This window comes from Urocitellus parryii, chromosome 1, assembly GCF_045843805.1.
Source record: "Urocitellus parryii isolate mUroPar1 chromosome 1, mUroPar1.hap1, whole genome shotgun sequence".
NCBI lineage: Eukaryota > Metazoa > Chordata > Mammalia > Rodentia > Sciuridae > Urocitellus > Urocitellus parryii.
In genome coordinates, this window is record NC_135531.1 from 181,691,513 (window position 1) to 181,716,812 (window position 25,300).

General features: G+C 34.8%; 1 protein-coding gene across 3 annotated transcripts in view; it reads left to right on the plus strand.

Moving 5' to 3' along the window:
* Window positions 1-25,300, plus strand: part of Ptpn4 (protein tyrosine phosphatase non-receptor type 4) — a 189,066-nt gene that overhangs the window by 67,036 nt on the left and 96,730 nt on the right. For 2 of the 3 annotated variants that reach the window (XM_077802315.1, XM_077802314.1), the window contains exons 3-5: window positions 3,205-3,312; window positions 22,641-22,683; window positions 22,782-22,860. In XM_077802315.1, coding sequence (XP_077658441.1) covers window positions 3,205-3,312; window positions 22,641-22,683; window positions 22,782-22,860 — 230 coding nt within the window. Of the gene's footprint in view, window positions 1-3,204; window positions 3,313-22,640; window positions 22,684-22,781; window positions 22,861-25,300 lie in introns of those variants that run through there. The other variant, XM_077802316.1, reaches the window with a different exon arrangement.

Consider the following 25,300-nt stretch of genomic DNA (forward strand, 5'->3'; position numbering starts at 1 on the left):
AAAAAGGGCTGGGGATGTGGCTCAGTGGTTAAGCACCCCTGGGTTCAATCCCTGGTGCAAAAAGAAAAAAACAAAAACCATCCCAATCTATGGTGTTATGTTATTGGCAACAGAAAATGGATAGTAGAGCAAAGAATGAGAAATGGACCAGTGGACCCAGCTTTCAGTCCTTTTTAAGTCCTTCTTCTATCCTTTTTCCTTTGGTTGAATCATAAGCCCTCAAAATATAGGGTTTTTTTTTTTTTCCCTTTTTTGTTGTTCTTTTTAGATATACAGACAATACAGTGTATTTTGATATGTGCATATACATACATAGTGTATAGCTTATTCTAATTAAGATTAATTCTTGTGGTAGTGCAAAATGTGGAGTTACACTGGTCATGTATTCACATATGAATATAGTAAAGTGATGTTTGATTCATTCATTCTTATTCTCGTCCTCGGCCCCTTCCCTTCTTTTCCCTTTTGCTAATCCAGTGAACTTGTATCACTCCCCCTTATTGTGTGTTAGCATCCACATATCAGAGAAAATATTTGCCCTTTGGTTTTCTGGGATTGGCTTATTTCACTTGGCATAGTCTCCAGTTCCAGCCATTTACTGTCAAATGCCATAATTTCATTCATCTTTATGGCTGAGTAATATTCCATTGTGTATATGTACCACATTTTCTTTATTCATTCATTTGTTGAAGGGCACCTAGGTTGGTTCCATAGCTTAGCTGTTGTGAATTAAGCTGCTGTAAACATTGATGTGACTTCATCACTGTAGTATGCTGATTTTAAGTCCTTCAGGTATATTTTGAGGAGTGGGAGAACTAGGTCAAATGGTGGTTTCATTCCGTTTTTCTGAGGAATCTCCATGCTGCTTTCCAGAAAGGTCACAGCAATTTGCAGTTTCACCAGCAAAGTATGAGTGTACCTTTTTCTCTTTTCCAGCCTTTATTGTTACTTATATTCTTGGTAATTGCCGTTCTGACTAGAGGGAGATAGAATGAATATCAGAGTGTTTTTAATTTGCATTTCTATAATTGCTAGAGATATTAAACAATTTTTTATATAATATAGGTTTTTGAAACTGAGCTTTGTTCATGGAGTGTTCCTTCCATCAGTGAATGGTACCACTAATGACATATTTGAATAATGCAGGCACGTACACACATTGTCTTTGATGTTCCGTCCTTCCTTATCTATAGTCAGTTGCTTTTTTGCCAATTCTGCCTTAATGAATAGATCAGTTTATCATTTTTGATGTCAGTATAGTTTAGGTCTCCATTATACTTGGTATTATCATAGGAGTCTCTTAATTTATCTTGTCTTAAAATTTTTAATATCTACACAGTATTTTATAAAGCCATATGTGATCTGACCACAACCTTGCTGCCTTTTTCCACATTTCAGAGTTTAAAAAATTTTCATTTTAGCATGTTTACTAGTTGCAGTCAGCTGGAGGCATAGCAGAAAATGATTCTGTTCCATCCCATCTAGACAAGTACATCAAACTCACCTTAGACTTTTCAAAAGACTTAATGCTTGATCTCTTCCTCAGGTCAGTTTAATCAGAATAGGAGAGGGGCCAGGAGGTAGGTTTCATCAATATAAAAAATATTTTCAGGTAATTGAATGGGCAGCAACATTGAGAAGCCCTATTTTTGAAACCCATACTTCCTTGCCATTGATGAGTTTGGTAAATAATCATTTTACCAGTTCTTGCCAATAAGATATGAAGGGAAGCTCTTTGTAAAATAAGTTTACAAGGAAATGCTTTCTTTTGAACATTGTACTGTGTGCATATAAATTTTGGAATTGCTGTGATAATCTTGCTCACGGCCCCCCAAAATAGCCAACCCTGGAATGCAGATAAGAGACATGGAAAGAAACCTGGTTCTTGATTGTCTTTTTTTTTTTTAACATTTAATTTTTAAAAGTAGTTAGACCAATACCTTTATTTTATTTATTTATTTTTTAATGTGGTGCTGAGGATCGAACCCAGGGCCTCGCACATGCTAGACTAGCTGAGCCACAACCCCAGCCCCTTTGATTATGTCTTTTATTTACTGAATTAGTTAGCTCTGGAATCTATTGTACCTCTATTAAAATGTTCTTAATATTTCAGCTCTGAGATTGGATTCTGATTTATAGCTAGAAGCTTCCAAACTACTATATCTCATGAATGGATAAAGTAGTGGTAAAATATACCACTATTTACTGCTGTGTTTTCTATTATTTCTCTTGTATAAATAACACTGCAGTGAACATACTGGTGTGTATAGTTCTTTCCCCCAGTTTTGGGCTTTATGTCATTACTCAGATTAACATCCCAGAAGTAGTTAACATTGTTTTTGTTTTTGTTTAATATTTCAAATTCCTTTCCCAACAGGTTATATCTATCTACAATGTTAGCAGTAATTAGTATTTTTTAATCTTGCTCACCGGGTTTTTTTTTTCCACTGTTGTTTACACATGTTCTGTCATTGTAATGTCCCATTTTTATTTCTTTTATTACTAAACATGTTAATCATTTCTCTATTTTTATTCATTAGTTTCATTTCTTTTTTTTTAGGCAATTGTACAATCATGTCTTTGTGCAATAATTTAGGAACTATGGAATATGGGGAAGTTATAGTTACTATTACTAAAACAAGGGAATAATAAATAATTTACTTATTACTGTAGGGTTAGTGTGAGGTTAAAATGAGACATTTTCCTGAAGTTCTCTGAGCATCATAATGAAATAATAGTCCTTTATCACATTTGCTGTATTTTTAACATCTTTTGTTTCCCTTTTCATGGCATTATTTTACACAAAATTATATTTTTAATTATAATTAGTCAAGCCAGTTACTTTTCAGTCATAATTTAGATACAAGAAAAGACATGAGAAAAATGACATGGAGTTATACGTAACTAACATATGTTAATCATACTATGTACCTACATGTTAATTATATACACATATAATTAATGTGGTACTGATAAGAATACCATGGTGATAACCTGAAAGCAAGAGACATTTTCAAAGGTTTCTTTATATCTTCATATTTATTATATACTCTTGAACCAGTTTGTTTTTAAAAACTATTAAATGTGAAGGCTTTTCTCTGAACCAAGTCATTGGTATAGAGACATCTGCCATTTTAATAGAAGAGGACAAAAAGTCAAGCAGGTTATAAAGCAAAATTGGTTTCATGTTATTTTTCTTTTCAGAAAAATGAGCTGGGACAAGTTTTGTTGGATATAGTCTTCAAGCATCTTGATTTGACTGAACGAGACTATTTTGGTTTACAGTTGGCTGATGATTCCACAGATAACCCAGTAAGTTTCATTTTCATTTTAGTTTTTCTCTCTGTTTAAAATATAAAGTCCTTTTTTTGTTTTAAATGTTCACTGATTTAATGAATTTTTAAATTTTTATTTGAACAGTTGGAGGTAATTCTTTTGTCTTCATTCCCCTTTACTTGATGTTTTTGTAAGTCAGCCTATAAGTCTAGTGCCAGTTTCATTAATTGTGTATCTCAGAAAACTGAAAACAAAAAAAGTATAATTCATCCTCTTGACTTGACGAGAGATGACTGGGCATAAAAATTAAAATATCTGGAGACTTATTAATTTGCACTAAAATGAAATTGGATTTTTATGGTATTCATGGAGAATTATTTCTAACAAAAAATCCTTATTTTTTTGTTCAAGATAAATTTTCCAAATAAGAATATTCAAAAAAGACCTCCCAAATGAGAGAGAATAAATTCAATAGGTACTCAAACTTATTATTCAGTATTTGTAATCATGGTTCTTTTGATTAGAAACATAAGATCATAGAAATAGAAGATAACATATGATTAAATAGTACAGCTGTTGACTTTTTAAATTGAACATTATGAAATACACTAAGGAAAAACATCTTTTTATGAACCTAGATGAAGGGCTTACTGCAAATTTTGGTTGAATTCTTATATGTTTACATGGTTATACCATGAGAGACTTTTACAGAAATTATGATAGCCTTTTGATTAGTGTAGGAAGAGTTCATTTTTAAGGAAATATTATGGACAGCTTAGAAAAATGAAGAAGCAGAATAAATAGTTTCTGAATCAGTGTTTCAGAAATCCATTATAAGACTATACAGTAGAGTGTCTACAGAAAATATAAATATTGTTTATGAAAGAGTAGGGGTTTTTGTTTGTTTGGTTTTTTGTTTCTTTTTTGTTTTGTTTGTATGCTACTAGAGATCGAACCCAGGAACACTTTACCACTGGTCTATATCCCCAGTCGTTTATATTTATATTTTTATTTATTATTTTGGGGGGTGGTGGGTACCGGGGATTGAATTCAGAGGCACTCAATCACTGAGCCATGTCCCCAGCCATATTTTGTATTTTATTTAGAGACAGGTTCTCACTGAGTTATTTAGCACCTTGGTTTTGCTGAGGCTGGCTTTGAACTCGTGATCCTCCTATCTCAACCTCTAGGATTACAGGTGTGCACCATTGCACCCAGCCTATATTTTTTTTTTTTTGAGACAGGGTCTTGCTAAGTTGCCTCAGCCTCTTGAGTTGCTGGGATAACAGGTGTGTGCCAGCACTTCTCCCGTCCCTCCCATCTTTCTACCCCCTGGTCCCTTTCTACCCCCTGATATAGTAATAGACAGACATTCAGTAGAGTAGAGGCAGAGGATAACGGGAAGGAAGGGAGGAAGGGAAAGGGAAGATCCTAGGGAATGAGATTGATCAAATTATGTGCATGTACCAATATGGCATAATGAATCCCACTATTATTTTTAGTTATAATACACACATAAAAATTTAGAAAAGAATTTGCCTTTAGAGCAAGTTCCCATGTGAAAATTGATGTTGCAAGTCCAAGAACCACATTTTGAAAATCCTGCTTTAACTCAGTAAAATATTAAGTCAACTGATGGATGGCTTAATTTATGTGGAACAGTTTGATTGATCTTCCTCCCTCCTCCTCCTTCTCATCCTCCTCCTTTTTTTTTTTTCCCCCTGGCACTGGGCATTGAAGCCAGGGTGCTTTACCACTGAGCTACAATACCAGTCCTTTTTACTTTTTATTTTGAGACAGACTCTGACTAAGTTGCTGAGGTTATCACTAAATTGCTGAGCCTGGGGTTGTAGCTCAGTGGTAGATCACTTGCCTTGCATGCGTGAGGCATTGGGTTCGAGTCTCAGCACCACATAAAAATAAATAAATAAAGATGTTGTCCATCTATAACTAATATATATATATATATATATATATATATATATATATATATATATATATATATATATATTATTGCTGAAGATGGCCCAAAACTTGGAACCCTCTTGCTTTAGTCTCCTGATTTTGCTGGGATATAGGTGTGAGCCACTGTGCCCAGCTAAAGTTTTTTCTTGTTTTAACATATAACTCAAAGTTGCTGAATTATTTATTTTGTCAGGCTTGAATAAATACAGAAAAAGTCACATATGGTTCAGTATAACAGTTCCTATAGTACTTGCCTTTATTTCACATGTCAGTATTTCTGTCTTATATTTCTTTCATGTGTTTTGTTGTAATAACTTAAATTTAGGCTTTTGTTACCTACTTATAAACATCTTTGGTAACCTCTTTTTAAATTTTAGCCCTGTTATACTTTCTTGAGGAATGACAGAGGTACCTGAGATACAGAGGAATGTTTCAGAAAGAAGCAGCAGCATATGCAAAGATTCAAAGTAAAGACACAAGAATGCTGTATTTGAGGAATTGAAAAAATGTTTTGAGCTGGGGATGTGGCTGAGTGGTTAAGTACCCTTGATAACTATTATATCCCTGGTATCAAAAAAAAAAAAAAAAACGTTTTAATTTGGCTGGCAAATAAGGTCAGGAACAGACAGGTAGAAAAGGACTATGCTTACTTAAGGATTTATTTATATACCAAATGTAAGACATAATTCAGCTCTATCACTTTATGTTTACAGTGTAGACAATGACTAATACAGTTATAGTTTAGAGATAATTGGAAGATTATTTTATTAATGATGTTACTAGGAAAAGTAATGATTGACTGTAGGGGGTGAAGAAAAAATGAGTGCTAGAAATAATTTGATGATATAGGACTAGATATAGTTAAGGTAGAGTGAATCCATAGGGAAAGGAATTAAACTCATTAATTCTGCATTTTGTAAATTCATGGAATTTTCCATATAGATTATCATGTATGTATGTGGTTAATTACATTGACTTTCAGATTTTAAATATATACAATTGACTGTGGACAAATAGATACAATTGACTGTGTGTTAAACTTGAATCTAAATACACATAAGTTCAAGTATTTTTCTTCTTTAATTCCTTGGGGTTTTCTGTGTAAATTATCATATCGTCTCTGACTAGGGACGGTTTTACTTCTTTTCCAGTCTTTATTTTTCTCATTTTTAAATTCATTATTGCATTGGCTAAAACCACCTTACAGTGACGAACAGCAGTGATGGGAGAGATTAATTTATCTTCTTAAGAAGAAAGTATTCAGTGATTCACCATCAGGTATGCTGTCAGTGTAGAGGTTTTTTCCCCCCTGAATTAATGTAATTGAAAAGTAGAACCACAATGAAATGTCAATACACATTCACTAGAATAGTTAAAATTAAAAATTCTTTCAATACCAAGTGTTGGAAAGTATGTGGAAGAGCAGATAAGAATTGCCTGTGAGAATGTAAAAATATTCAATCATTTAGAAAATAGTTTGGTAGTAGTTTAATTCCTTGTAAAAATTAAACACATTTGATATATTACACCACCTGGCAAAATCTCACATATATTTATCTAAGAGAATGAAAACATTGTATAAAGCCTTGTATATAAATGTTCATAGGAGTTTTATTCATAATACCCCACGCACAAGTTCACCTTAATGTCCATCAGTAAGTAAATGGATTAAAATAAATGTTGTATAACTATACAGTGGGACACTGTATAATTCCATTTGTATTAAATTGTAGATCAAGCAGAATTGATAAATAGTGACTAAAAACAGATGTTGTCCAAGGCTTGGTTGACATACTACAAAGGGATACAGGGAACATTTTAGGATGTTGGAAATATCTTGATTGATAGTGGTGGTTACCTAGCTGAATACATTTGTCACAACTTAGACTGTATATTGAAAATAGGTAATTTGTTTGGACCTACAGTCCGTATTTTATTTCCTTTTTGAGGAGGAGTATCTCCACTCATTTCTTTTAAAATTCCAGTTGCTTTTTCATGGAATTCTAGGGTCTTTGTTTTTCATGCGTAGTTCATGTGTCACTGAGTTGAGGTGGTTTGAATATGTAGGTTTAGGGCCTACTTTCTGTTGAGTCTTCCCTTTCAGAATTTCATTCTCAGTTTTTTGGATGTTCTGTCTGTCCTTAACTCTGTCTTCTGACACCTCTGGTCAGTGAGGCTATCCCCATGCTTTATGAAGGAATTGAGATTGCCCTCAGGCCAACTGCTAGAAACGTCACTCTCACTTATTACAGTTTAAGAGTAGACTTTGCTCCTGCTTCTGCCTGCTTTTGGTTACTTTGCAGTGTCAGACATTACACATACACACAAACTAACACCATTAACAACAAATGTTAAGAAGGATGTTTTGAAGATGGATCTTCTGAGGATTGGATCTTCAAAGATTGGTAGAAGAATCAAACCAGAGGAAAACCCACCAGAAGGAGGAGAGAAGAAAGGGGCACAGAAATTATTTGAAGAAATAAATGACCAAAAATTTCCCAGTGATATGAGTATACAAATGAAAAGCAGCTCACCAATCTCTGTAGGATAAAAACTGTTGAAAGACAAAGAGAGAATCTTGAAAGCAGCAAGAGAAAGTTGACTTACGATGTACAAGGGATCCTCAATAAAATAGGTGATTTCTTAGTAGACACCTTGCAGGTCATAAGCAGTGGAATGATACATGTAATTTACTGATGTATTCGACTAAGAATTTTGTATCTAGCAAACATGTCCTTCAAAGATAAGGAAAGAATTAAGACATTGACAAATATATTACACCTGAGGGAGTTCATTATCACAACCTGTCCTAAAAATAAATGCTAAAGGTAGTGCTTCAAGATGAAATGAAAAGAGACTAGATAGTAAGTCAGCTATACAGAAATGAAATATCCTATAAATATGCAATTATACATGAACATTTATAAGAACAGTATTATAATTTTGGTTTGTAACTTCACTTTTTATTTCCTATAAAATTCAGAAGATAAATACATAAGGAATAATTCCAAAATCTGTTAAAGAGTACATGTGTAATGATGTAGTTTTTTTGCATCTACAGAGAAGGGTTAAGGGCAGAGTTGTAAAGGACTACAGTTTTTGTATGTAATTGAAATTAAGTTGCCACCAGTTTAACATAGATTGTCTTTAGGATCGCATATGTAATCCTTATGTCTTTAGGATAGCATATATAATCCTCATGGTAACGACAGAGAAAATATTTATAGACTATACACCAAAGGAAGTGAGAAGAGAATCAAAATATTTACCAAAAAAGAAAGAAACCAAAAACTAAACACAAAGAGGAAAGTAATAGAGAAAATGAAGGACAAAAAAACATACGATACAAAAGTTTATGTTTCCCTGTCAGGGCTGGGTGCAATAGCACACACCTGTAATCCCAGAGGCTTGGGAGGCCAAAGTAGGAGGATCCAGAGCTCAAAGCCCAGCCTCATCAAAAGCAAGACACTAAGCAACTCAGTGAGACCCTGTCTCTAAATAAAATACAAAATCGGGCTGAGGATGTGGCTCAGTGGTCAAGTGCCCCTGGTTACCCCCCCCCCAAAGTATCTGTTTCATTATCAATCATTTAAATGTAAACATACTAAATTCCCCAATCCAGAGACATAGATGGGATAAAGGGTTAAAAACAAAACAAAAAGTCAGGATCTAACTATATCCTGACAAGATTCTTTTTCTGTCTAAGTGTATACAAGTTGACGGGTATTTTTTTCTAGTGTGCTGTTTCTATAAATCATTTGCAGAAGCAGCCTCCTTTCACCAGGAAACAAAGGAAAGATTATATTTATCATCCATTTTTAAGAAGCTCTCCTGCTTCTGGTTCCCTGACTCAAAATTTTATGTGTTTTTATGTGTGTAACTGTTATTGTTTCATGGATTGCTTCAAAGAGCCATCTTAATATTACATATTTATGTTCTTTTTTAAAAGAATAGTTTTAGTTATAGATAGACACAATATCTTTATTTTATTTATTTGTTTTGATGTGGTGCTGGGGATTGAACCCATGCCTCACACATGCTAGGCAAGTGCTATACCACGGAGCCACAACCCCAGCCCCCATATTTGTGTTCTTTAAAAATAAATAGATATTCTATTTGAAAAAGAAGATACAAATGCTTCTGTAACAAGATGGCAAACATGCACATTACTAATATATTAATCATTTATAATGCACTAATATTTTAATTTTATTATCTATTTTAGACCTATTAACACTGTAAGTTGAATACTGTCATCTTCGTTTTATAGATGAGAAAATTACTATACTGAGAAATGAAGTAGTTTGCCAGAGATCACAAAGCTACTAAATGATAGAATAGTTCCAAAGGTATGCCATTTTCATCAATGAGTGCTATTGAGACCAACAAGAGATTGACCAACAGGGGCACTGATTTCAGATGTAACCTACTGAGTCAACCCAGACCTCCCTGGCCTTTTGGAAAGCAGTAAGCAGTGTCTACCATTAAGTGTGAATACTTGGATTGGAGAAATCAGCCAGTGTTCCCATTTGACTTGTGACACGCAATGAAATGAGAAAAGCCTCTTTGCCCAGGATTTTGTTATAACATAGTAGAAGCATAGTCAATCCCTTACCAGCTGTGGGAGTCAAGCTATATGTCCTATGTCCTCTCTAGAAGTATTAAAAAAAAAATAGATACAAACATTTGAGGAAAGTTAACACTGTGAAAGAGATGTACCCACATGATTAAAACAAATACTTTATAGAAGAAATAGAGCAATATGTAAAGATGGGAAAATAGTTAATCTTGGGATTAATAGAGATGAAGTGAATTTTTACATGTAAATTGCATAGAACGGTGCTTGAAACATTAATAAGGGATCAATATTAATATATAAACGAACATGAAAAAGAACTATATTAGCATGATTAGAGAGGATATTATATCCATGCAAAGGAAACAATGAATGATTTTGGAAAATAAAAATACGATGATCATAATAAAAAAGCTCACTAGTTAGGATAGAGTAGATAAGGTAGAATAGTAATGCTTTCACCATTAATGGATGTAGCAAATATAACAATACATTAATATTTCAATGATAAAATAAATACCAAGTTTAAGCAAACAGTCATATAATCTTCTTTTCAAATGTAACTTTTCCACAAATTCAGCATATATTAGACAACATATTAGGAATTTGTGATACATAAATTAATTTGTTTATGAAATGCTGTATAGAATAAACAAGAGATTCATCCAAAAAAAATGGAATGAGAAATTGGCTTTGAGAAGACTAGAATGGTTCCATGCCTAAATACAAATCCTTCCTCAATTGATGATGAAATATTGTCCCTTATTATCTATTAATATTTATCAGATATTAATGATTTTTAATGCAGTATTATCATACTTGAATATATATTGCATTGCTTACAGTTAATCTTCTCTTGGATGCAGCACAATAATCCAGTTGGTACAACAGTTGTTGGAACAGAGAAATGCAGTCCGTGACCATATGTTGTAAAATGACCTCAGTGCCCATTTATATAAGAACAAAGAAGGGTTTATAATACTTGTTCTCAAGATGTAATGAAACAGTTTCTATAAGAAATTACACTCCTAGATATGTACCCAAGACTTAAATATATATCCACACATAAAAAATTTGTATTAAGATGTTTATAGTAGGATTATTCAAAATAGCTACACAGTAGAAAAAGTCCAAATGTCCATCAAGTAATGAATGAATAAACCAAAAGTAGTATATCTATACAATGGAATTTTATTCAGCAGTAAAAAGGAATGGCATACCACTGATCATTCGCTAGGATAGCAGTAAATTAAACAGTTCATGTTGGTAGGCAAGGTGGTATATGCCTATAGTCCCAACTACTTGATTGTCTGAGGCAGGAGGACCAAATTTAGTTCAGGAATTTGAGGCTAGCCTGGGCAATATAACAAGATGTTTTCTCAAATAAATAAAATAAAAGGCTCCTGTTGATGAGGAGGTGAAGAAATTAAAACCCTAGTACATTGAGGATGAGGGTGTAAAAAGGTACAGCCACCAGAGAAATAAGTTTGGCAGTTTCTCAAAAGTTAAATATAAAGTTACTATATGACCTAACAATATTACTCTTAGGCCTTATACCCAAGAGAAGTGAAAACATGTTCACATAAAAACTTGTACATAGTTGTACATAGCATTAATATTCACAGTAGCATAAAACAAAATAGCTCAAATGTTAGCCATAAAAAAGACATATTACAATATAGATAAACCTTGAAAACATACTAAGTACAAACTGAAAACAAAAAAGGCCACCTATTATATGAAATGTCCAAAATAAGTAAATCCAGAAACAGAAAGTAATTTATGGATAGGTTCATAATGAGACTGATTATTAATAAGTATAGATTTTGGGGGAGTGTGATGAAAATATTCTGGAATTAGTGGTGATGGTTGCACAATGTAGTGAATATACTAATAATATATACGTTAATATAGGAAAATTTGATGGTCTTGAATATATCTCAGAATGCTATATAAAAATTTATCCTGGGCCTGTGGTCATATGCATTTTATCTTTTGATCAATATTGCCAAACTGTCCTCTATCAAAATGGTACAATTTATACTCTTAAGCTATGGCTGAGGGCTGGAGATGTGGCTCAACCGGTAGCGCGCTCACCTGGCATGCGTGCGGCCCGGGTTTGATCCTCAGCACCACATACCAACAAAGATGTTGTGTCCGCTGAGAACTAAAAAATAAATATTAAAAAAAAAAAAAAAGAAGCTATGGCTGAGGGTACCTGTTTTTATCATGTTCTTGGTGTTGTGGTATGTGATCAAAAGTTTTAGTCTTTGTTCGTGTTGTTGTTGAAAAATAATAACCTAGCTGGGTATGGTGAGGTGTGCCCTCAATTCCAGCAACTCAGGAGGCTGAGATAGGAGGATTGCAAGTTTGAAGTCAGCCTCACCAACTTAGATCCCCATCTCAAAATAAAAAATAAAAGGGCTGGGGATATAGCTCATTGGTAACGCATACTGGTTTAAATCCCTAGTAACACCTACATCACCTCCCCGCCTCCCAAAAAAATGAGAAAGAAAGAATAAAATAATAATCTAATGTAGATTTGTGATTTATTTCTCTGTGATCCAGATTGAACATCTTTTATAAATTTTTTGCCATTTTATTAAGTATGAACATCTATTACTCATTGATTTTTTTTTTTTTGTTAACATTTGTCTTTTTCTTATTGATATGTAGGACTTCTTTATGTTATCTTTTACCTACTTTTTCTTTTGAGGGATGTACTTTTTAAATTATTTATTCTAATTTGTTATATATGATGGCAGAATGCAATTCATTTCATATTACAAATATAGAGCACAATTTTTCAAGTCACTGGTTGTACACAAAGTATTTTCACACCAGTCATTTCTTTATACATGTACTTAGGGTAATGATGTCTAAATCTTTCCACCATCTCTTCTACCCCATTTCCCTTTCCTTCCCCTCCCTCCCCTTTGTCCTATCTAAAGTTCCTCCATTCCTCCCATGCTCCCCCACCCATCGCCATTATGAGTCAGCATCATGACTGAAGGATGTATTTTTATCATGAATACTATCATTGCTGTCCAGTAGTACTTTTTACAGCTTTGCTCCATCTTTGAAGTTAAAATAAGAATCTTGAGTCATATGTCATTGACATCATTGATGAGGGCTGTTAAGTTTCTTAGTACTTAGCCTTGTACTTCTTCTAAAGCTATGACAGTTTACCACATCTGTTTGTGTATGTAATTGTTTTTCTTATATTCAGAATATTTTGAAGGGGAAGTGAATGAGGAACTCAGGCTTTGGATAAATTATTTGATTCTAATTTTGATTTTTAACAACCATTAAAGTAAATGTAGTTTACTACTTTTCATAGAAAATATGAAAAAAAATTACTAGATTAGTATATGGGTAAAAAGATAAATGGGTAGATAAATAGCATAAACAAATGTGTTAAAACAGGGCTGAAAACCAGGTGACTATTTGCAATGGAATAGTTATGCCGCACCCCCAACTGTTGAATCATTCATGCCTACACAGTCTTCAATAAATATTTGTGTTCATATTATATGCCAAACCTTGTTCTTGGTTCTGACTATCTTATGTTGACTGAAACAGATTTTTCCCCATATTTTTTTTAATTGGGACATTATAGTTGTACATATGATGGGATTTTTTGTTACATATTCATACTTATATACAATATAATAATATGATTTGGCCAATATTATTCCTCAGGACTGAAACAAGATTTTATCCCTGACCTCTTACAGTTTATAATCTAATGAAAAAGATAACAAAATGGAAAACCGAACATACTGTAATTGAGAAGATGTTATAAAAGTTTAATGTTTCCTGCTTATTTATAGAAAATAACTGAGTAACTGGGAGCTGTATGACATACTTTAGGTAGAGTGGTCAGTGAAGGACCTCCTTCTGAGGAGATAAGGTTTAAATTAATACAGAGGAAGAAGCCAGCCATAGCAAAGCTGAGGAACATTTCATGAAGTGGAGGATTGAAATTGAGGACCGTAAGGGTATCTTTTGAGAAACAGGAAGGAGGCCATGGAAAAGGTAAGAAGAGACCTTTCAAGTTATAGTAAGGACTTTGGACCTTTACATTGAGAAATTATCCGGAGATGTTAAAGCAAAAGATTGACACAATCAAGTTTATGTTAAAAGACCAGTAGTTTCTAGATGGAGATCAAAGAGAGAGAGAAAAGAAACTGAAAAAGCAATTAAAAGGCTATGACCCAGTGGCTTGGGAGGCTGAGACAGAAGGACCAGGAGTTCAAAGCCAACCTCAGCATCTTAGTGAGGCCTTAAGCAACTCAGCAAGAGTCCATTTCCAGATAAAATGTAAAAAAGAGCTGGGGATGTGGCTCAGTGGTTCCATCCCTGGGTTCACCTGGTACCAAAAACAAGGGGCTATGGACAGTGCCTATGTTACCGCTGTTGACCAGTGACGAGTCCTTGCTTCCCCAATGTTGAAGAATAACACCAAAGAAGCACTCCCAGGCAAGGTCAGAGTAGAAATTAGAAGTTTATTAAAGGACAGCAGAAAAGACTTCTCCTGGAGGAAGAAGGGGACCCAAGAGGTGGGATCCGTGGAAGTTCGGTTGTCTCCCCTTTTTATAGTTCTTTCAGTGATGGAATGTAGGTGGGAAGGCCCGAGGGGTGGGACACAGGCGGGCCAAAGAAGTCATCTGGGCAGGAAGGACTTCTGAGTCAGCACCTTCAAGTTTGCTGGGGGCTGTTCATTAACACTTCTTTGGGATGGGCTCTGGCCTTGGGCTTTTTCCTGGACTTCATTAACATTCCATGAGTTGTCCTGCATTTCCCTGAATCATTCTCAGCATGGCCTCCATTTTAGATTTCACTTGATATTAGACCCGATCTAACTATACTGACTACCTAACTTTAAATCTGGCTTCATTCCCCCCTCTAATTTGGGAACTCCTTACTGCTGTAAGGAAGGGGGGCTAAGAAGATCTTTCTGGCTTCTTCAGGCTGAAAAGGGACTGTGTGTGGGGCAAGCAGTTTGAAGTCCCCTTTAAAAATCAGGTCTATCGAGTGGTCCATGATAAAAGTCTGATTGAGAAGTCATAGGCTGGAGGGCCATTTGAGTGATGGGTGGTCTATAAGAGAAACAAGAGTTCATTAGTACTGGAACCATATAGATGCAGCAATAAATCCCATAGCACAGGAATATGCCAATGAGTATGATGGCAAAGACAAAGACTAACAATGTTTTCCACCAGGAAGTACCAAGAACCAGGAGCCAAGATATTGTTTTCATGACAAAGTTGCTGAGGACATGGCTTCTGAGCATGTAAATCTTTAAGGATATTTGTCACATTGCCAGAAGTGTCAGGGATGTAAACACAACATTTAACTTTTAGGGTTACAGATGTCCTTTTCCTTAAGATACAGTTTAATAATTTAATGTCATCTGATCTTGCAGAATCCTTTTACTAGTATGACCTCTGTGTCTAATAGAGAAATCTTTAATTCTGTTACTTAGGGCTGGGTAACCATACTAGCAAACATTAAACCTACCTGTGTAGGTTAGAAATAAAGGCCTTAAACTAAAAACTACTCTGGCAGTCACTTTTGATAGTTATCAGGCATTCCTGTCTGAGAATCTCTTTTGCAGCCTCCAGTTTACTTATTTTTGGAAGTTACATTTAACTATTATTATCATTTAAAATGCCCAGGAATAGCTGTGTTTTGGCTTTGACTGTCTTTGCTAAGTGTTTAAGATGAAGCAATTCAAACTGACTTTTGTTTCTATCAATTGTTAACAGTCAGCTGAGTTTCCCTGGGAGTCATCGGGGAACTTTACAGCAGCTTCTCAGTTCCGCTAGTGCCATTTGCGCTAGGATGGGTCCAGGCCTTGCTTGACCATGTGGCTTCCCTCGGAAGCATCAGGGATGTCTCCCTTCTTTGATGACCCTCCTCTTCACAGCAAATGCACTGATTGGCTTTCTGTCCTCCACTGGTCTTGTTGATCTACCTGATCGGGAGGTTATGTGACCTAGAGTTGCAAAGCTCTTTGGAGAAGTCCCCTATTCCCTGATTCAGACTGACTCAGAGGGCAAGAGCCAAATATTGGTTTTCTTGGCCCTTTTAATTTAACTTTTATTTTAAAACTTAATCTTAAACATCCAGCAAATAAGTTTCAACAGCCTTATACTAAGAGTACTGGGCTTTAATGTCTCTCTCTCTCTCTCCTGTAGGTGATAACTCCTTATCTTAAATTAACCCAGGTTGTGTGTTCTTAAATCAGTACCTCTGTAAAACATTAACAGGCAATCTTAAATCATTTATAAGAAAACTACAAAATAAAATTATGAAGAGTAAAAGCATATTGGGCTGGGGATGTGGCTCAAGCAGTAGCGCGCTCGCCTGGCATGCGTGTGGCCGGGGGTTCGATCCTCAGCACCACATAGAAACAAAGATGTTGTGTCCGCTGAGAACTGAAAAATAAATATTTTTTTAAAAAAAGAGTAAAAACATATTTAGTTCATATAATAGCTACCTTGAATTTTGGCAGAGTTATACATTATAATCCCCTGTTTGAGATCCTGGTAATCGTGACAAAAGCTAACCTTTGGACACAACTTTAAATGTACTGATATCTGGCCTACTTCTTTCATAGTCACTTTCACATGTAGTGAGATGGGACATAGAGTCTTATCTCAAGTAAGGCAGGGCTCTTCATAAATCTTAAATACTATAGTTCTGAAGCTGATCTTTGCTTTTTAGACATCATTTTACAAAGCCTACATAAATTGTTGCTCAAGTTCACATGAATATTAGCTAACACAACATAATATCACATCTAAAACATGAATTAAAGAAAGGCTGAAAGCTTTTAACCTTTTGTAGAAAAGTAGCAAAGTACTTTTGTGTTTTGCAATAAAACCTTTACATAGATTAGGCTCTCATTAACTTAAAAATACATTTAAATTGTATCTCAGTGTAAAAAGCAACATAGAACTTTACATAACTTATTGATAATAAGTACAGTTATAGAACACAAATGATATAAATAAATTTCCAACATGTTTTTCTTTTAAGCCTAAAATTATCATACAATTTTAGAACACCAGCTTGATATAATGCTCTTTCTAAAGCTTCTACCTTACAGACTTGTATACCTGGAAGATATGAACACATTAATAGCACCAATTACATTGATGTTTTTATATTAACCACGTTTAGCTTTTAAAGAAATAACATAGCACAATTCTCTAAAACAACAGCACTTGTTTAACCAGCTGTTTAATTTCTTTAAGATTACTTGCTCAAAAACTTACACTTATAAGCAACTTACACAGACCTTCTTTATATCATCTACTTAAACCCTCTTAATTACTTTTATCATATAGACTCTTATCCAGAAACAAATTTTCCCTCCATTAAATCCATACCTAGAACCTTCTAATTTCTCTTTTTTATCTGTTAACCTCCTTCTGTTCACATTTTGAAACAATACTTGTAAATTTTTGAATTTAAGCAGATTATTTCATAGACATCAACATTTTATTAGGGCCTTTTTGAACACCTAGAAAAACTTATAAGCTTAATTTTAAAGACATCTTTACTTTCATCTGTTTACCCAATTTAAATTGAGCCATTTGAATCATGTGAATCAAAGATATTTGGATCCATTTTTTAAATTTTTTATGAGCGCTCCTCATCTGTCAATTGTCTGTCAATCACTGCATGATATATGGACATACACACATACAGACATACCGACATACAACACGTAACACAAGTGTAACACAACACAATACTAAAGGCCTTGCAGCTTTCTCAGGTGAAATCTCTTTGCAATGTTAAAAAAAAACTCCAGTTGATCAAAAATAGAACTCATCAGAAAAACATTAACTTGTCTGTAGGATCAAAATCATGAGCTCAAAAAAAAAATACACAATATAAGAAAAAAGCAAAAGTCCTAGAAAAAATTGACCGGCCAGTAATTAGTAAATGCCATGCAATTTACTCTTTTTTTGTTTTTGAGAGAGAGAGAGAAAGAATTTTAATGTTTATTTTTTAGTTATTGGCAGGCACAACATCTTTGTATGTGGTGCTGAGGATCAAACCCGGGCCGCATGCATGCCAGGCGAGCGCGCTACCGCTTGAGCCACATCCCCAGCCCTTATCCTGTAGTTTAATCTAGTTTGAGTTCCCATAAAAAGACACTTTTACTCTTTTATTTTTTCATGGGCCTCAGATCTGTCTCCTGCTGAGTGCTCCAGGCTTCTTCTATTTGCATATCAACTTAAGTCCTGGCTGAGGTCTGGAAGGAACTGGGAAAACTGGAATTCTGAGCAGAAACCTCATGCCTAAAGCATTTTAACCATAAGTCACAATTTTCAGGTTTGGATGTTGAAAATTATGATACAAGTTTAAGATACAATTCACAAAATTGCATATCTTTATATCTTCCTACACTAGAAAAACTTGCTCAAACAAAACTGAAAATAATATTTTAATAATATAAAAGCTACCACAGAAGAAATTTTTTTCAGGATCATTAAGCCACTTTCTTTGTTCTGAAGTTCCTAAAGTAGTATTAAGTTACATTAAATCGCCTGAAAAATTTTAAAAGAGAACCACACACTACCATGTATATCCAAAATTAAGCTTTTAAAAATTTCCAAGACTGTTGCTATTTAATGTCATTTTAATAAGTCAGACCAACGTTTTAATTCAACACTTTTTTCCTAAATCTTACACACTGAGAGAAACAGATACCAAATCATAATTTACTATCCTTGCCCAAATCAATGCACTGGTATACCTAGTGAAATCTCCTTAGGCTACCCAGTTCAAAAATTGATGAAAAAAAAAATAAAAATATATGATTGGGAGTTACTTGCCAACTTGGAAGTAGAGTTCTTTTAATTTTCTATCCTAAGTATTTAAGTTCTCTGGCATGAATTATCTGAAATCAAACTAATGAATTACCTAACCTCAACTTTTATCTGCAAGATTATGCAATGCTTCAAACTCATTTAGATACCAGATGTTACAATGAAACATCATCTTTTAGACACACATTTAACCTAGATTATCCCCAAGAAACAATCTATAATAACCTTTAAAACAGACCAGATAAGAAAAAATCTCCGGGTTTTGAACTTCCATTTAATTATGACTCCTATCAGTGGCACCTTAGATTTCCCATGAGTGGACCAGATGTTTTCACATAGGGGCAACTATAGGTATAAAATCAAGGGTCAGTGTGACTGACTTTACTGCATTCAGATGGAGCAATCTTTACAGTGCAGGGAAGGAATGAGGAAGTTCCCCAAAGCGAAAATGGCTTTGGCAGCTGCTGGGAGTTTCTCAGTCTCCCCTTTTACTTGTAGGATTAGCTCCTTTGGTTAGGTCCAATTCCAGGCAATCTGGCATATCTCTTAACTTTCCAATAGAGTCAGTTTTTATCTGCCTTAGGTCTTGAAGGGGGAAGGGAGTATGTACTTTGATCGACCCAAATTTTTCTCTTGATTCTTTTTCCTCAGTGAGTCCAAGATTTTTTCTCTTCATGGCAGATATCATAGCTAAGTCTACTTTACACTGTTGGCATAATTTAGGATTTTCCCTTAGAGCAAAGAAAATCTGAACATACAGCACCTCACACCATTTCCTTTTTTGTAAATTTTATCAAACTGTAAAATTGTATTAAAATTGATATTTTCCTTTGGTGGCCGGGTTTCTCCATCAGAGAGTTTGTATTGAGGCCAGGCCAAGAAAATGAGGCGCTTTTTCTTGAGCGTCTGAGGTTCAGATTTATCCCAATTTTTCAATACGCGTGCTAGTGGTGCACCTGGCGTATTGGAGAGAGAGAAGCTCCCATCTGAGTGAGAAGAAAACAGGACTCAGGTGCCCACGCTGCACTGTAGAAAACTGTTCTCATTAGGGACGTCTCCCTAAGCTTGAGCTTCCTAAACGGTCCAGAAAACCCGTCTATCACCTTGCTTTGTCAAGGGGTTTCTGGTCCCCTTTAGCAAAGTGCTAGGGTCTCAGTTTGCCCTGTGCCAGAGACTTTGGGAGAATTCAGACTTAAGGGCATTGCTGCTTACCCTCCCAGTCACTAAAAACCCATTGCAAAAGAGAATCGTGTGTTCTTTTGTTGTCTTTGCTCTGTATACTAAAGGAATCGCCACAGCACCTTTTAAACATTGGGGCAATAAAACAGACTAGTGAAATTTACCTATGCATCTTAGAGAACCTGGGCAGATTTTACTAATTATCTCATGCCTTTCTCAGTCCTGCAACCTGAATTGCTAACATTTCTGACCTGCGAAGGAAGGGGAGCATCCAGGAGGAATGGATGCGAGGTTGGGAGTGTTGCACGGCCCATACGGAGGCAAATGTGATTGGGGCTTTCCCTTAGTGCCATTCATCTACCGATCACCCTAGATACCCCTGAGGGCTGTCAGGAGGGGGCTCAAGAGAAAGGAACCTTAGGAATTGTCTGAGACTCAGACCGGAATTCCGCAGTTGTTCCAAACTCCTTCCTCTTCCTCCACCTCCACGCACCCGAGGCAGACCAGGATTGGGGACACTGTGTACTCACGCCAGTTGCTCTCCGGGCCCAGACAGAAAAGTTGGAAGCGGCTTTGGCAGAACCCAACATGCCTGCTCTGTATTGAACAGGTGATTGAGAGCTGCCTAGGCCGGGAAACCTCTCACCGGAGTCTTGAAGAGTGGCGGCTGCACTAATTCCGTTTAAGTAGCCGTTGGGTGCCCACCTTACCCTCCAGAAAGAAAGAGAGAAAAATGCACCTCAAACAGACATGGGGTGCGTAGAGAAGAAGAAAAATCTCGGTGGAACCTCCAATATGTTACCGCTGTTGACCAGTGACGAGTCCTTGCTTCCCCAATGTTGAAGAATAACACAAAAGAAGCACGCCCAGGCAAGGTCAGAGTAGAAATTAGAAGTTTATTAAAGGACAGCAGAAAAGACTTCTCCTGGAGGAAGAAGGGGATCCAAGAGGTGGAATCCGTGGAAGTTCGGTTGTCTCCCCTTTTTATAGTTCTTTCAGTGATGGAATGTAGGTGGGAAGGCCTGAGGGGTGGGACACAGGCGGGCCAAAGAAGTCATCTGGGCAGGAAGGACTTCTGAGTCAGCACCTTCAAGTTTGCTGGGGCCTGTTCATTAACACTTCTTTGGGATGGGCTCTGGCCTTGGGCTTTTTCCTGGACTTCATTAACATTCCATGAGTTGTCTTGCATTTCCCTGAATCATTCTCAGCATGGCCTCCATTTTAGATTTCACTTGACATTAGACCCCCATCTAACTATACTGACTACCTAACTTTAAATCTGGCTTCACCTAGACCAGAAATATGGATGGCGGCAGAGTAGATGTAAAAAAATTGTTCAGTTCTAGGTATAGTTTGACAGTAGAATCAACATATTACAGATAATGAAGAAGAAAATTCTTGGTATATTTCCAGCTGTTTCTTTGTTAAAATTTTAATGGGGCTGGGAGCTTAGTGGCAGAGAACTTACTACCGAGGCTCAGTCTCCAGCAATACATATATATGTATGAAAGTATATAAATAAATTGATGCTTTGCTTGGAATCAAATATGGGTGGTGGTAGGTTTTAACACAGTGATACATAACATGTCTTGTAATGCTTTGAAAATACTTTTTAATTTTGGGTTCTTCCATTTTTTTAACTGAAATATGTTGGCAATTGAAGTATTTTCTGAATTCAGTTATAATTTTGCAGAAATATAGCTTAACTGGCATTTGAAAGTATTGAGACTGCTTAAAATCCTCACAGCCAAAAAGTAGTTCTTCCCCAAACTAAACATTTTTAAAATTTATTTTTTAATTTTAATTTGTTATATATGACAGTGGAATGCATTAAAATTCATATTACACATATAGCATGCAATTTTTCATATCTTTGGTTTTACAAAAAGTAGAGTCATATCATTCGTGTCTTCATACATGTACTTTGGATAGTAATGTACATCTTATTCCACCGCTTTTCCTATCCCCATGGCCCCTCTCCTCCTCTCCTTCCCCTTTGCCCTATCTAGAGTACATCTGATCCTCCCATGCCCCCCATCTCCAAGCCTATTATTAATCAGCAATCTTAAAACAGAGAAAACTTTCGGCATTTGGTTTTTTGGGTTGGCTAACTTCACGTAGCATTATATTCTCCAACTCCATCCATTTACCTGCAAATGCCATGATTTTATTCTCTTTTAATGCTGAATAATATTCCATTGTGTGTGTGTGTGTGTGTGTGTGTGTGTGTGTGTCACATTTTCTTTATACATTTTTCTACTGAAGGCATCTAGTTTGGTTCCACAGTTTCCAAACTAAACATTTTCTCTTAGAAAATATGTGAGTTCTTTGAGGTGGGGTGGGCGAGTTTAAAGTAGCAGAGTAGAAATTAGAAAATTTATTTTCCACTTATGTACTTAAAATTTTGTCTGAGAGTATCAAGTCCCAAAATTTTATTTATGAAAGAAGGGAATTTTTTTAACTTGCCAGATAAAATAGTTAAATTTATAGAAGTTACTTCCAATTGCTGCAACTAAGCATCTTTACTTTTGAAATAGAGGTTATTGCACAGTGGATACTTAGATGGGAAATTAAAATCAAAATCTTAAAGCTAATAAATATATTCAGTAATTTCTATCATAATTTTGTTATATTTGATATGAATAATTGGTAATTTAATGATTTTTTTCTACCTAAGCCTTTTCAAAAATGCAGTTTCTTAGTGTTGCTGTTCAAATGCAACAGATTTGCAAGAATTGCTATATTAGATATTCAAAGAGAAAAGAAATCAGTCTTCTTTATTTATTTTTCAGAGGTGGCTGGATCCAAACAAACCAATAAGGAAGCAGCTAAAGAGTGAGCATACATATTTACTTGATGTTTTGCAAGTACACCTTATAAGGATAAAGGATTAATATAAACTTATTAATTAGAACTGCTTTTATTAATTCTAGGAGGATCTCCTTACAGTTTGAACTTTAGAGTCAAATTTTTTGTAAGTGACCCCAACAAGTTACAAGAAGAGTACACAAGGTGGGTTTATGGAGTATATTTGTCTTGAAAAAATTGTCAAAATTCTAATATGAAATTTTGAAATTAACGAGGCAAAAATAGATTACCATTTTATACTTTTCCTGCCAGCACAGAGAAAAAATTATGGATAATCTAAGATAACTATTACTTCTTCTTTTGGATGACTAAGAGGGCTTTAGAGGATTAGATTCTCAGGAATTCCCCATCCAGCCACATGCTACCTCCTGAGCTGAACAAACTCTGCATTATTTATTTACTTATTTATTTTTACTTGTGAACAGTGGTTAAGAAGCAATGCTGTGAGCTGGGAATGTTGCTCAGTGGTAAGTGCTTGCCTAGCTTGCACAAGGGCCCTGGTTCAATCCTGAGCAGTGTAAAACAAAAGAAGAAGCAATGCTGTAGTTAAAAATGGTAATCAGGTGATGCCAAAATTGTGTCCAAGGAATGGTACATAGTGAGAGTTTTCCATTTTTTTTTTTCATGTAAAAGCATATTCTAATCTGGGGCTGTAACTCAGTGATGGAGCACTTGTCTCATGTGTATGAGGTACTGGGTTCTGTCTAAGCACCACATAAAAATAAATAAAATAAAGGTGTTGTGTTCATCTACAACTAAACATTTTTTTAAAGCATATTCTGTATATATTTTTTCCTTTCATTGGAGGGAACATAGAATTTCTAAAATACATTACCATCATGTATAAGAGAAATGGTTGTCAATAGATATATTTTTTTCCCTTATTTGTTTTATATCTTTGGTTCCAAAGAAACTACAATAGACTCTTATAAAGGATGCTGCAGAAGGTTCAGCCTTTGCATGCCTGCTTTATTGCCCATCTTAATTCTGAACTTGTGTTAAAACTGTCTTAATTTTGTTGTCACTTGTTCTTAGTGAGGGATACACGGGAAAGATTCAAATGAGCATTTTTGTTAGATTAAGCATTAGGTGAAATGTTTAGGGTAGAAAGAAGAGAGAAATACTGACAGTATGATGAATGTCATTATCCAGAATAACCTGAATAATGATATTGCATTGCTTGAAAGGTAAAATTAGTAATTAGTTTTTAAAAATGAAAAATTAGTATATTATACCTTCTATAGAACATGTAAGAATATAGGTCAGCAACTACATTGAGAATTACTCCAGAAGTTAGGTGCCAAATGGAAAATATGTACCTAAATCACGTATAGACAAAACGTTTGGTTTTCATACATTGCTTATTGTTTAGAATGTTGTGTTGGCATAGAGAAACAAAAGGATAAATTAAAGATACTTAGTTAGCCTAAGATCCTATTCTTAGATGCCTGTAGTGTTTTCAATATTAAACCAAGCAAGAAAAATTAGATTGAAATACTTTAGGATCTTTTTCTGTGTATTTGTTGGGGGGAAACTGGGTATTGCTTTTTTAATAATGAAAAAATTCAAGAATACAGGGTATTCCTAATATTTGCAACCAGTAGTAAAGTCCAAGCTAATTATCTTGAAAAATAAAGTATATTATATTAGTACCCTTTAATTTAATATTATAGCCCTTAGTCAAGTTTGTTTTTGAATAATTAAAATAATAAGATTTTTGTAATTAATTCTCAACGTAGTAAAACTTGCCCTGATTTTGCATGAATTCCAAGGAAACTACTTTCAATCAATGAAAAATTTTGATTTATAAAACAGTGTTAAATGTATTTTATATTTCCAGGTACATATAATAACTTGAAATTGAATAACAAAATATTTCACAGCTTTTATTTTATATGACTAGACTTCAAATGTTTAGAAAATAGTCATGATTAAAATCTAATAATTAGATTTCTAACATGTTTAATGTTTATAAGTTTGTTAAAGTAAGCAATTAAAATATCATCAATTATAGCCAGGTACATAATTTACTTCATTTAGAACTGCCTGAATTTCTGAGTGGAACTTAAATGTGTTGATTCTTGCACAGCATGTGTTGAAAATGTAATTGAGAAACAAATGTGTCTCACTGATAATTAAGTCAAAATAACTTTTTGACAATGAAGAAAGTGAAGTCAAGTTAGACTTTAGTTGCAAATGAACTTGTGCTCAGTCCCTCGTCTAGAGGATTATCTTTGTTTTCACTAGAAATAATGATCTTTTTCAAAACCCCATATGTTTTTGGAATGTTATAGAATCTCATAACTGGTTTGGCAAAATGTGGTACTTGGCTAGTTTTTATTATCATAGTGTACTTAGTGATTCATTATCCTGATTACAAATTACCATCAGTTAGGAGAGTTTTAAACCATACTAATTAGCCACTTCTCTTCATAGTCTGATTTAATAGGTCTCAGATGGGACCTTAGCATAGGCAAGCACCATCCACCCCCACCAGATGATTCTTATACATATAGCCAGGGTAAGAAGTACTTTTAAAATTTTAGTACTTGTGTAGACTTAATACGATGATCTTGATACAAGG